Below are 13,973 nucleotides of genomic sequence, written 5' to 3' on the forward strand. Positions count from 1 at the left end.
GCTCTGCACACAGTAGGCGCTCCATAAATCCAACTGAATGAAAGAACTCATTCACCACGGCTTTTGTCCTAGTCGCTGGGTTCCAGAGCTGGGCATAGGGCATGGTCAGCAGGGCCTGGCCAAAGAGAAGCGACTTCATCCGGCTTCTGACCGACATGACCCCCAACGTGCACACTCCCTACTGCCCCGAGCCCTGACTGCCTGGGCACGGCGAGTGGGGAGCAGGGAAAGGAGACGATGACTCCGCAAGGGGTTTCGGGGGTCATTTTTGCTCCACCTCTGGCACCACGCCAGCCCATCCTAGGGGCCCAAGCCACCGGAGGTGACGGAGCCCTTCAGGGCACACGGCACCTACAAAGCACCTCTAGACTGCGGGCTCCTTTTTCTGTCCATTTTTGTTTTCTTAGGGTAGTTGGTAAGCACCTACTATGTGCCAGGCACTGTACTAAGCACTGGGGTGGCTACAAGCTCATCAGGTTGGACACAGTCCATATCCTGCTTCCATCAGCTGGCCCCGATGTGATGAGTTGCGATGGATTAAGACCTCCTTTAGAGGCCAATACCTCTCTCCTTGTCGCCCTCCCAGACTGCTGCGTTCTTATTTGACTGCCCCTCCCTAACCTCCCTTCAGGGCCCCCCCGATTATCTGGTATCCACCCAGCACTTAATACAGTGCTTGGCCCATGGTAAATGCTTCAAAACCACAATTATGATACAGCCTTGCATTTGTCGCCTTTAAACTTGGATATGCACCCTTCAATCACCCTGCCCTCAGCCCCACGCAACTCGAGTACATAGTCGTAATTCATTTATTTTAATATCTGCTCATTCTGGGCAGGGAACGCATCTACCAGCTTTGTTCTATTACACGCTCCCAAGCTCTCAGTACAGCGCTCTGCACACAGGAAGCCCTCGATAAATAACCGCTGATTGATTAACCGATACCTTGCTGTGGGGTACGAATTCTTCCATCATCTTCTTCAACGGATTCTCGTAATCCACGATCATCTGGCCAAGACGAGGATATTCCCGATCGCTTTAAAAAAATGTATACAAATCAAATATCGAGTTTTTACTGTGCAGTTCGGTGCAAATTTTCTAATGATTTATACGGAGAGGCTTTACCTGGAGCCGTGGGTCATTTCGTGAGCATAATTGTACAGTCCAATGATTGCCTTCCTCTCTTCGATCCGGGACAGCAGGATCATTAGTGTTGTGTATGTGATTATCAAATCTAGGTAGTTCTTGGTTAAGTCAAAGTTCACTGTCTGGAGGAGAAATCACAAGGTTTAACTCACAAAGTATACAACTTCGACCACAAATACGTCCGTAACTGGTATTCAAAACCAACGCACCTCTAGCAACATTTCTAGACTGTGAGCCCACTGTTGGGTAGGGACCGTCTCTATATGTTGCCAACTTGTACTTCCCAGGCACTTAGTACAGTGCTCTGCACCCAGTAAGCCCTCAATAAATACGACTGAATGAATAATATTTCAAGTAATTTAGATATGTTTTGGGTTTTTTTTCTTATTGAGCACTGTAGATGACCCCAATCACTACCAAGCCAGTATTGAACCTACACACGCATACTACATGAAGCCGAAGGGAGCTTCAGAGAAGAGGCAGCTCCAAATCTCTCAATCCAAATATGGCAACTGCTCAAAAACACGAAAAGAACTGTCAAGATTTACAGAAATTAGAAAGGAAAAATAATCTTCCAATATTGAGAAACAGGAGGCTTACAGTCTCAAAAACTGAGAAGCAGCGTGGCTTAATGGCAAGAGCCCGGGCTTGTGAGTCAGAGGACGTGGACTCTAATCCTGGCTCCGCCACTTTGTCTGCTGTGTAACCTTTGAAAAGGCACTTCACTTCTCTGTGCCTCAGTTACCCCATCTGTAAAATGGGGATTAAGGCTGTGAGCCCCGGGTGGAACAACCTGATTACCTTGTATCTACCCCAGCAGTTAGAACAGTTGTTTGGCATATAGTAAGCGCTTAACAAATACCGTAACTATTATTAAATTGTCTGTGCACAGCAGACCCCGGTTGGCATATCCTTCTGGCTCCAGGACACGTCATGCATTCAAATTTCACAGTAGATTTATTCATTAAATGGCACCTATTTTCAATTTCAATACTCACTACTCTCGGAATAGTTACAGACGTGTCCTTTACGGAAACTAATCCAGTCACCGTTTGCCATCATTCTGCAAAGCCGATTTCAACAGCGTAGATTTGTACAAGAGATCCAAATTACAACCCGCTACGCTGGAAACCTCTTGGAGAACAGGGAAGCTGTCGTGTCGACTCATTCTATCGCACCCTCCCGGGTGTCTAGTACAGTGCTCTGCACACAGCAGGCAGTCAGTAAGAACCACGGACTGACTGTGGAAAATGTGAAGAAAATTCTGGTTTCCTAAAGATACCCGAAGGAAGAACTCTCGGAGATGGGTGTGCCTTAATGGATTTCTACGACCAATCACCAGAAATGCTAGGAAAAGCCCATCCACCTCCAAAATCGAACAGAAACCCCTTACCGGTGGCTTTAAGGCACTCAATCACGTTGCCCCTTCCTAACTTACCTCCCTGATTTCCCACTCCAACCTAGCAGACTCACTTTGCTCCTCACGCACCAACCTTATTCACTGTACCTCGATCTCGCCTATCTCGCTGCCGACCCATCGCCCGCATCTGGCCTGGAATTCACGCCCCGTGCTGTGTTTTTTATGGAACAGAGTGGCTTTCTGCCAGTTTCTTTTATTCTTTCCCTTGTGAGCTGAGGGGCATAAATTTAGAGTAGTTTTTCTGCATTTATTTGGGTACTTCTGGATTCGTGGCAGTGAAATGAGGACTCTAACCTCACGGTAGTATTAGGTGTACTCATATCCCATTTTGTCTTTATTTTCTTCAGCTTCCTTCTAGACTGTGAGCCCACTGTTGGGTAGGGACTGTCTATATGTTGCCAACTTGTACTTCCCAAGCGCTTAGTACAGTGCTCTGCACACAGTACGCGCTCAATAAATATGATCGATTGATTGATATCCTAGAGACAATCACTCTCCTCACCTTCAAAGCCTTATTAAAATCACACCTCCTCCCGGAGACCGTCCCCGACTACGTCCTTAATTCCTCTAATGCACCGTCCTGACACTTGGATTTGTGTCCTTCGACCCCAAGGCACTTATGAAGCACATCGACACTTTAGGCAGGGAATGTGTGTCTGTCTATTGTTATAATGTATTCTCCCAACCGTTTAGTTCAGTGTTCTGAATACACTAATAACTCAGTAAATAAGACTGGACTAAGTACTCATCTTACTTAGATCTTAAACTCTACTATAAACTTCAAGAATATGTCACCTGAAAGACTCTCCAAACTGAAAATAAGTTATTCGAAAATCAAGAGACTTACAATATCAAAGAAGACCTGGCAGACATCGATTGTATTCAGTAGTTCACAGACATGGTCCTATAAGACAAAGTTTTCATCGTAATTATTTTATATTATTTTTACCTCTAAAATGCAAAAGGTCTTTCGGCTGCTACTTGTTCACTGGAGTTAGGTCCTTTGAGATATACGATGAAGCAAAAAGCATTTTTCAAATGCCATTCTCCTCTACGAATAAATTTAAGTAAGGAGACTACATTCTGGGGAAAACCTTTTCGCCAGACTAAAGGCGTCATACACATAAACGCTCATGTTTTCAGAAGCTTTCTATGGACTGTTGAACCGGGCAATGGTGACCGCGAAATGTAGTTAAGGTGGAAGTGAGAGGTTGGCTTTCTAACTGGTGTGTGTTTGTGTGTTCTTCAGTGAGGCTGGTCATTTTGGACCCACAAGGCTGGTTCATTCACTTTCCATGAGCTAGGATTGTTCAGGGAGTACTCGAAATGTACGATACCATGTAAAACAACTACAGGGTCGTCCTATAAGTCACTTGGCTTATGTCGCAGGCATAACCGAACCGAGTGACCGCAGAGCAACCATTCAAAATACCGTTCATGCACCTGCATTTTTCTCGGACAGTTTCAAACGGAGACTACGTAACGAAGACCGCTACCCAAATAGCGTCTTTCAAGTGAGTTTGTAATCGCCGGTTCATGTACCTTACCTTAAATTCCATAACATCTACAAAAGTGAAGTAATATAGAGCCAGATTCTTCAGAATCTCTGATTTTTCTTTCTGCAGCTGAGCAAGCTGTTGCTGTAAGATAGAGAAAGGCGTACATATACATTGCACTCATGTCGGTTAGTTTAACCTTTTTTTAAAAAAAATGAGCAATAGCAGGAAAACAGAACTCTTCCTTGAGTGGCACAGATAAACCAGCATTATTGCTATGCAAGCACAAGCTTCTGAAGCAATACTGTTTTCAAAATTCCGGCCTTTTAAAACAAAACGGTCAAAAGAGCAATTACTGGGAGCCAACGGCCAGCAATTCAATGCAGATTAGTACCAGAGTCGCGCTATGAGCAGAGCTAGACAAAATTGGAAAGTTTGGAAAATAGGGTCATTAAATGGACATGGATTAAAAGAAAAAGTGAAAAGAATATCGCTTGAGCACAAACCAGTAGGACAAAATGATGACATTATTTGAGATGGGAGGAAGGAAGGTGACAAGTTAAACATTTTTCTAAGACACACACAATATGCTTTTGAAATTCTGAACTTACCAAAAAGAATATCCAGGCAAAGCCACGTTAAGCATGCAAAATAAAATGTAGATACAAACATAAAATACAGTCACGGTTCTTGAACCAGTTCCACAAAACACAATAAATACATCAAACGAAGGCAACAAAAGAAAAGAAATGAAAAAGCGAACACTAGCGTTAAGACACTGGTGAACAAATGATAAGAGGTAACGGTGGAATTTAAAAGCATTAAAATATGACTGACGCAAACATCGGTCGGTACTAACAGAAAATACATCGGATTCGATCTAACTCCTTTTTGGGGTGTTTCTAATGTTAATTCGGATTGAACTCTGGTAATTCTGATTAAATTCTGGCAATGGGTTTGGAAAAGTTAGTACTTGGCACATATTTGATATCACGACATCGAACATTTGTCCAGACAAAGCCTCTGTCTGAAGAGTTGAACCAAGACCAACCAAAGACCACCCCCCATCCTCGCAACAAGGTAAAATTGCAATGGTTAGAGAAATCCAAATCAAAATGTGAGCTTCTAAAAACAAAAAATTACTTAAATATGAAGGAAGGTTTGACTGACAATTCACCTAAGAGCAGAGGACTCTGTAACCTGTTCGTACATAATATTAATAATAGTTGTGGTACTTGTTAAGAACTTACTGTGTGCCAGGCACTGTACTAAGCGCTGGGGTGGATGCAAGCAAATCGGGTCGGACACAGTCCCCCATCCCACATGGGGCTCACAGTCTCGATCACCATGTGGGGCAGGGACTGTGTCTAACCTGATTAACTTGTATCTACTCCAGCGCTTGGATCAGTGCTCGCTACACAGTAAGCACTTAGCAAATGCCATTTTTAAAAATCTACAAAAATCTACAGGGACGAGAGGTTCTGTTCAGTTTGTTATACTGGTTTTTTCCTTAAACTCAGGCCTGTACATAGTCAGTGGTGAATACCTAGAAACTGCTGATCCTATAGACAGCCAAACGGTTCTCTGCGTAGAGTTCCTGGTCATAAATAACCATTAGGAGCTAGTCCTCTTATGGGTCAAGGCCTAAGGGTCAAAGGAAAAACCTCTCTCTTGGGAGGGTCCCAACTCAGTGAGCCACAGCCAAAGAGACCGCAAGCCACTGTACCCTAAGCGCGGGGCTTAGGCCTTTGGGTTTTGTTTCCTGTTGGTTTTCTCTAATAAAGTGCATTTTAAAAAGAAAAATACACTTTTCTTCAAAACATTTTCAAACCACTTCAAAACCACGCCATGTCGTGTGGCTTTTAAAGATGGGGGTAGACGCAGTATAAAGCGTGAAGACGTAAAGATAGTGGATTGCTTTTAAATTCTGTCCCCGGAGTCCCGATTTTGTACAGGGCCCCGAAAAGTTCCCATTCTGCCCGCGACTGGTGTCTGAGGGGAAGATCTGTGGTTTTGGAAGTAACGCTGTCAGCAGTGCCATCGTTGGGGATGAATGTGGCATAAAGGATTAATTCAGGGCCTACAATCCCTTCTACATTAAGAATGTGCTCCTTAGTAACCGAAGAAATGAAATACCCATTCATCTCTACTGGCCGATCTTCGGTGACCTTAAATGACTTGATCGGATCAGGCAGATCTCCGTTTCAAATTTGGCCACCTACAAGGTGTGATACTGCAATGTTTTTATACAAATCTCTACAGTTTTAAGAGACCAAAATCATTAACGACATCGAGGAAAAGCAAGGATTGGCGAGGAAAGGCAGAAATCACAGAGAAGCAAAGCCAGGGAACGTCAGAGGAATGACAGCCTACAGTCTCCACCTTTAGCTACTTTCTCTACGTTCTTCTCAAAAACAAGGAATTTACCATCTCTTTGCTCCACGTAACTGTGCACCTACTCATAAACAAAAGGAGATTTGACTGGTTCCAGGCAGCCTCACCCATTTCCTTGAGTCCCTCCTTCCTCTGAGCAAGAGTACTGCAAATAGTTTCCTTTCTAGGGGTTCCTCCCCCATGAAAAACTGTTTCCTCGAAGGATCACAAGACCCAAAGGCCTATGGGGGAGCCTAAAAGGACAGTAGTCAGTTGAAAAGACATTTCAAGCCTCGCAAACAAAAAGCACCCCCAAATTCTAGGCTTGTTCTTTAGGAAATGAACGCTATCTGCGGCACCCCTTTTCTCCCAGATCAACTGGTGTGGCTACTTTTCCCTGACTGCTCGGTGGAATTCATTCATTCAAACGTATTTATTGAGCGCTTACTGTGTGCAGAGCACTGTACTAAGCGAATGCCAGCTTGAGACCACACATTACCACCAATGGTATTTAGTGAATGCTTACTATGTGCAGAGCGCTTGGCAGAATACAGTGCTACAGAGTAAGGAGACACAATTCCTGCCCGAAACGAGCTTACAGTCTATAACGCACCATGTCAAATCTATTCAGAGACGTTCGTACGAATAAATTCTCCTGCAAGTGTCTGATATTAAGCCCTACCCATCTTCCACACATAAGAGACTTTTCTCTGGGGAAGAAGAATATTAATAACTCACTGGCTTTCATTTTCTTTTGCATGTCTGAGGCAAAGGTTATCTGGGCATTCTTGAACTGAGTGCAACAAAACAGAACCTCATATGATTCCTAGTAAAAGAAAGCAATTCGAATGCAGGACAATAACAGTAAGCTGGAAGAGATAAACGCACAAAATTAAGTTCCTGGAAACTATTTCGAGATAGAGGTTTAAGGAAGCCCTGAGAAATTGGCACACAATTAATGTGTCTATTGGTTAAAGAAAAATAAAGATATGTGTTAAAATTTGAAAACATTGTGGGCATTCTTTTTTTTACTAAGGCTGGCAGGTAGTAGAATTCCAAAAACGGCTTGACATACATGAGAAACACATTATTATTTGATCATTCTAAAGAGCTTAATGCTTTCACATTAAGGTACCTTTTTCTAAAAAATTCTACCCCAAAATGAGTTGCCTCCTGTTAACACAAAAACCTGAAAGATTTCGAAACATTTCTTTCAATCAAGAAAATGGGGAATAGCAGCAATTCCTTTACTGACGACTTTAAAAAACAAAGCCCATTTAAACTACTGCTCCAGGTGGACACCTCTTTAATATTTCAAAAGATGATTTGATTTGTGTGTGTGCGTAGAACACGCTCAAAATACCGGGACAGCTCGGAAATCCCTAGCTTCCCTGATCCCAATGTTTTATTTCTAACAATAGAGAAACAAAGCCTCTCTAAGAGTTTAGGAATTAAGGCTGCAATGAGTCCTGGCCCTTCTCAGCTTTGAATGTGGTTTAATCATTTTTCATTGGAATGAAATAAAATCATTTCTCCGCTAAGAGGATATCTCCGCTAAGAGAGCACTCACGGACACATCCTTATATTCCTGCCATTTCCCAATCGATGGTATTCATTAAGCACATACTAGGTGGAGAGCACTGTACTAAGCGCTTGGGAGACTACAAATCAACAGAATTAGCAGACGTGTTCCCTGCCCATAAATGAGTTTACAGTCTAGAGGGGGAGACAGACATTTAATAAGAATGAATAGTAATTTATAAAATATAACGGAACACTATGTGTTTAAGTGCTGGGGGTTGAGGCGAATATCAAATGTCCAAATCTTCTTTTTTCTCCTAACTGGAGTTTATTTCAATGTCTATCTGCCTAGTCAATAAGCTCCTGGGTAGGCAGGGATCACATCTACGAACTCTGTTGTTACTGACCAAACAACTCGAGAAGCAGCGTGGCTCAGTGGAAAGAATGTGGGCTTGGGAGTCAGAGGTCTTGGGTTCAAATCCCGGCTCCGGCACTTATCAGCTGTGTGACTTTGGGCAAGTCACTTAACTTCTCTGTGCCTCCGTTCCCTCGTCTGGAAAATGGGGATTAAAGACTGTGAGTCCCACATGGGACAACCTGATTACCTTGTATCTCCCCCCGCGCTTAGAACAGTGCTTCGCATATAGTAAGCCCTTAACAAATGCCATTATTATATTATTACAATGAGTGCTCCAAAATAGGCAAAGTAAAACACTAAGCTGCTTTTCTCTAGATTTGATCTTCAAATTTACAGGGTGCAACTCTGAAATGGATACTTCTCCTTCGAAGGGAAACCTCTCCAATAATGAGAAAAACGGCTTGCTTTTTATTCTTGGGGGGGGCTCTACTTTAATATTTATTTATGGAGAAAAGGGAATAATCCCCCTTTAAACTGAGCAGGAGCCCAATCTACAATGCGTATGCTTTTGGGGAATTACCTTTCTGCCGCCTTTCGATGTGGTAATAATAATAATAATAATAATAATAATAATGGCATTTATTAAGTGCTTACTATGTGCAAAGCACTGTTCTAAGCGCTGGGGAGGTTACAAGGTGATCAGGTTGTCCCACGGGGGGCTCACAGTCTTTATCCCCATTTTACAGATGAGGTCACTGAGGCCCAGAGAAGTTAAGTGACTTGCCCAAAGTCACACAGCTAAGTGGCGGAGCCGGGATTTGAACCCATGACCTCTGACTCCAAAGCCCGGGCTCTTTCCACTGAGCCACGCTGCTTCTCTGCGATTGACAGATTGGCGTCAACCTATCAATCAGCGGTATTTATTGAGCACTATGTGCAGAACACTATACTAAGCTCTTGGGAGAGTCCAATCCAACAGAATTAGCAAACGCGCTGCCTGCCCATAATGAGCTTACGGGCTAGAGTGGGAGTGTCATTGCAACAAAGCAGAAAGGAAGTCACAATTAGGGAGGCCTTGGGGGGCAATCACTGGAAACACCAAATCGGAGGTGGGGCGTACCCTAATCCCTCTCCCCCCTGCCACATCTCCTGCCCAACAACCATTGCGGTCCCTTCAAGTCTTTATATACACCAGGCACAACTTCCAAGCTGTGGCAATTTTGGCAGCAAGAGAAAGGGCAGAGGGAGAACCGTTTTTTTATTTCCTTTTATGGTATTTGTGAAGCGCTTACTCTGCGCCAGGCACTGTTCTAAGCACTGAGGCAGATTCAAGGTAATCAGGTTGGACACAGTCCATTAGCCCAGATGGGGCTCAGAGTCTTCATCCTCATTTTACAGACGAAGGAATTGAGGCCCAGAGGGGTGAAGTGACTCACCCAAGGTTACACTGCAGATATGGCAGAGAGGGATTAAAACCGAGGTCCTTCTGACTCCCGGGCTCCAGAAAGTCACTAGACACCACCTCCGGCATCGTCTCGGCACTGGATAACTGGAAGAATGGCCCTCTACGACTGTAAACTCCTTGTGGGCAGGGAACGTGTCAAGCAACTCTGTTCTACTGTACTCTCCCAAACGCTCAGTACGGTGCTCTGCACACCGTCAGCGCTCAACGAGTCCTTTCTGGCTCAAAATAATGAAAGGCAAGAAGGCTTCATATGACAGCTTTGGAGGAGCGAGTGCTATGAGTAATAGCTCAAACCAACTAAGCCAAACACAAACCAAGTAAGCCGAAAAGCTAACAGCCTTACGTGGCGAGTGATCAATGCGGAGGGAATACTACAATGAAGAGATGGGATTAGGAGGTAGGGGGAGGGAGCTTCTCATTTCAAGGGATGAGACAGTTTGAAGATGGGGAAACGGGAGCGTAAGGAGGAGAGTAAGGAAAAGATCCGGTCCCAGAAGAGATAAAGGCCCAGTAGGGATAGGACTTGGAACATGGAAGCAAGGGAAGAGGGATTAAAGTAAAATGAGCAAACCTGCAGAATGATGTGAAGGCGGAGAAATTTTAGATGGGACACATGGAGATATAAAACAGGGAAGCAAATTTCATTATTCTCTCTCTGAATCACCAAGTCAGTTTTATGCTCAAGAGTGGCTCAAAACCGCACTCCAGCTAGGCAGCAATAGGAGTGCTGATTCCACCTTATTACCATGACACACAAAGTGAAATGACAGCGAGACCAGCTTCCAAAATGCTACGAAAAAGACTCAGAATATGATTAGCACATCTAGAATCATAACTGATGCCCCCAAAGTAAACTTGACAATAGCAAGCAATGATGAGTCCAATTGCCGAGACTGATTTTCCATCAGTGATTGACTACTAAATTACTTGGGAAATTCAAGGTTTACATCTACACATCCCCCCGGCCCCCAACCCCCCAAAAAGGACTGTTATAAATATATTTTTTGAATCTAACATTTGGATAGCATGAAAATACTCAAATGAGGCACAGCAGTTGTCTTCTAAAAATTCTTCAAGGAAGTGTGCACGCTAAGCATGAGGGGGTCAAAAGCAATTCAAGTGCTGATTTATTAGCCACCCTCTCATTCCTACTTGGAGGGGAGAAAAAAAAAGAAATTTGGTCCCTTTGTTGCGATACAATAAGTTAATCTGCTCAAAATGTTCTCCCTCCAAAAGAAGATGTCACAGACACAGGCCCTGACTCTAAAGAACTGTATGCCCATAAATTAAAAACTGCAGACATGGAAGGATAAAATAGCCGGTCTAACGAGAGAAAACCTATTGCGTTAATACCAACTGAAACTCTTGTTACAGTTCTTTTTCTTGATAAGGATGCATCAAGTCAAACATTTAAAGCCAGGTGGGTTACTTACATTGTTGTTGCGCGTCTCTACCGCTGGAAATTTTCGGACTATGAATTTCACAGCAGATTCCAGGTTTTTGTCGATGAGATAGGATGGTTTCGCTTTGGGGTCTCCACATGCCTACAAAAAAACAGTCATGAAAAAGAAATTTGAAATTCAGGAATCGTCTGAAGCCAAATAACTGTAGCAAATCTGCAATCAAAAACCAGAAGGTTATTTATTATTTTTCTTTAAGTGAGCAAGGTGATAAAAAAAATGAATAGGCAAAGTGCAGGGATTGTCACAGCTGGAATATGCAATGGGAGACAGTACAAAGATGTTCTCCGACTGAAAAAAAAAATGCATGGGAAGTTTTAAAGCAGTTAGCGCAGAGCAGCAGTGAGGGGAAAAGCTCAATCCTAAAAAAAGAAAAAGATATTTTACTTCTATGCATGGTTTGAGGTAGGATTGTATTCACCTGAGGCTAATAAACTGTTAGATAATACAATCATGTCATCATCTGTAGATTACTGATCGTGTTTAATATTTAATGATCTCTATGTGAAGCCAAATAAAACCATCGTTGTTTAAACTGCTTCTCTTCAGGAGAATTTTTGCCTTTAAACCAGTTTTAAACTACTGTATGTGTGTGTTTCTTTTTTAATGTTGTTTATACTGCTAAAATATGCATGCTCTGAAGCAGCAGGAGTTAGCAATGGCTATCCTGTCAGAGGTGGAAGTACACGCTAAAATAATGTTGCCTTTTCCTTCCATCCTATAGATTAGATTACCCTATATCTTCAAATTTGCGTTTCAAAATTCTACTTCAGCCCACAGGAAAATGCTGGAATTTGACCACATCAGCACTAATTTTTTTTCTTTTAAATGGTCTTTTTTAGGCGTTCACTAGGTGCCAGTCACTGGATTAAGCGCTGGGGTAGATACAAGCCAACCGGGTTGGACGCAGTCCACTGTCCCACTTGGGGCTGACCTCGGTGTCTTACAGATGAGGCAACTGAGGCACAGAAGTTAAGTGACTTGCTCAAGGTCACACAGTCGGGATTAGAACCCAGGTCCTCAGACTCCCAGTCCCACGATCTTTCCACTAGGCCATGCTGCCTCCATTGATCATTCCCTGTGGCCAAAAAGCTGACTCCCGCAAGTAATGTCATGTGAGCTATTTTCCTCTAGTGACTCCTCCTTTTAAAAAAAAAAAAAAACTGTGATGCTGAGCTATTGGAAACAGGCTAAAATGAGAATCTTGAAAAATGCTTTGCCACAAATTTCTCCAAAATGGACTTAGAGGTTTGGCCACTTGGGATTATTTCTACGATAGACTATTCCTGCCTAAATTGTATGTCGCTTAATATGCTTTATTGAATTTCAAGCTCCCAGCGGGTTTGAAAAGAAGGCTCTAAATCCAGGGTGGCCTCCAAGTGACGGCCCGCATGCTACGGGTAAGGAATTCTACAGTTTCGACTCTACTGTATTTGTCTTGGTGGATTCCTAGGCCTGTGTTGTGGATCACAGAGAGAGAAGTCATGAAACATGAAACTGATCTGAAAGCGGGCAAGCGGGTAGAGGGAAGGTGAAAAGCTTTGCAAACCTTCCAGACTTGTCCTTGCTGGGGAAAGCATTGTAACAAAGAGAGAGAAAATTACACATCAACAAAGATTCTCAAACGCTTGACAACTGTTCCGTTTCGGCTGCGAACGACTGAGGTCTAGTGACATCAATACAAGACCGAGGCTGCGACGATTACCGCGAAAGGGTCTAACGGACAACCGGCATCGATGTAAATTTTCCGCGCACGTTCATTCTAGACCTAACAGGCCGACACCAGTAAGGGGATCGTCTGAGAACGTCAGTAGGCTGGCGTGTCTTAGTCTTTCCAGTGTTTTCTAAATCCAGTTTGGGAAGGAACGGAAGGCGGTGTCCCTAGGACGTGCGTCTGTGAGAACGGGAGAGAGGCTATCGATTAAGTTTTACATACCTGAAAAAGAAACGCAAGGCAAGGAGAAAAACGCACAGTCACTGGGTAATTCTTATTTGATACCTCTTACTGGAAACGAAGCCTCTCTGAGTGAACGCCCCATATATTAGAGGGGTGCTCTGCCTTGGGGGGCGGGGGGGCTTAGGTAGCAAGCACGCCGGGTGACCTGATGTGAACCGAAGCCAAATCAGGTTCAGGAGCCTGAACGCCGCCACAATCTGGGGGTGGGGATCATCATCAATCGTACTTATTGAGCGCTTACTGTGTGCAGAGCACTGTACTAAGAGCTTGGGAAGTACAAATTGGTAGCATAAGGCACCGGCGGGCACCGACACACGCACGACTGTTTCAGTGTTAAAACCTGTTACACTGTAACAGTGTTAAAAACTCCTAAAACAAAACCTGTTCATTCATTCACTCCTTCAATCATATTTATTGAGCGCTTACTGTGTGCAGAGCACTGTACTAAGCGCTTGGGAAGTACAAGTTGGCAACATCTATAGAGACAGTCCCTACCCAACAACGGGCACTGTAACAGTGTTAAAACTCCTAAAACCAAGTGCCATAATAACAATAATTGTGGTATTTGTTAAGTGCTTCCTATGTGCCAGGCACTGTACTAAGTGCTGGGGTGGATTCATTTAATCGTATTTATTGAGCACTTACTGTGTGCAGAGCACTGTAGTAAGCGCTTGGGAAGTACAAGCTGGCAGCATATAGAGACGGTCCCTACCCAACAACGGGCTCACAGTCTAGAAGGGGGAGACAGACGACAAAACAAAACAGTCCCTGTCCTAC

The 13,973-nt window shown here is 43.6% G+C and overlaps 1 protein-coding gene across 5 annotated transcripts in view; it reads right to left on the minus strand.

Annotated features, from left to right (window-relative positions):
• NCKAP1 (NCK associated protein 1) overlaps window positions 1-13,973 on the minus strand; it is a 165,215-nt gene that overhangs the window by 42,615 nt on the left and 108,627 nt on the right. For 2 of the 5 annotated variants that reach the window (XM_038751736.1, XM_038751732.1), the window contains exons 2-7: window positions 12,789-12,806; window positions 11,213-11,323; window positions 4,114-4,206; window positions 3,414-3,470; window positions 1,126-1,268; window positions 946-1,036 (exon numbers count right to left, since the gene is read on the minus strand). In XM_038751736.1, the coding sequence (XP_038607664.1) occupies window positions 946-1,036; window positions 1,126-1,268; window positions 3,414-3,470; window positions 4,114-4,206; window positions 11,213-11,323; window positions 12,789-12,806 (513 nt within the window). The remainder of the gene's footprint in view (window positions 1-945; window positions 1,037-1,125; window positions 1,269-3,413; window positions 3,471-4,113; window positions 4,207-11,212; window positions 11,324-12,788; window positions 12,807-13,973) is intronic. The other 3 variants (XM_038751733.1, XM_038751735.1, XM_038751734.1) reach the window with 3 other exon arrangements.

The sequence above is a fragment of the Tachyglossus aculeatus genome, chromosome 9 (assembly GCF_015852505.1).
Source record: "Tachyglossus aculeatus isolate mTacAcu1 chromosome 9, mTacAcu1.pri, whole genome shotgun sequence".
NCBI classification, from domain to species: Eukaryota; Metazoa; Chordata; class Mammalia; order Monotremata; family Tachyglossidae; genus Tachyglossus; species Tachyglossus aculeatus.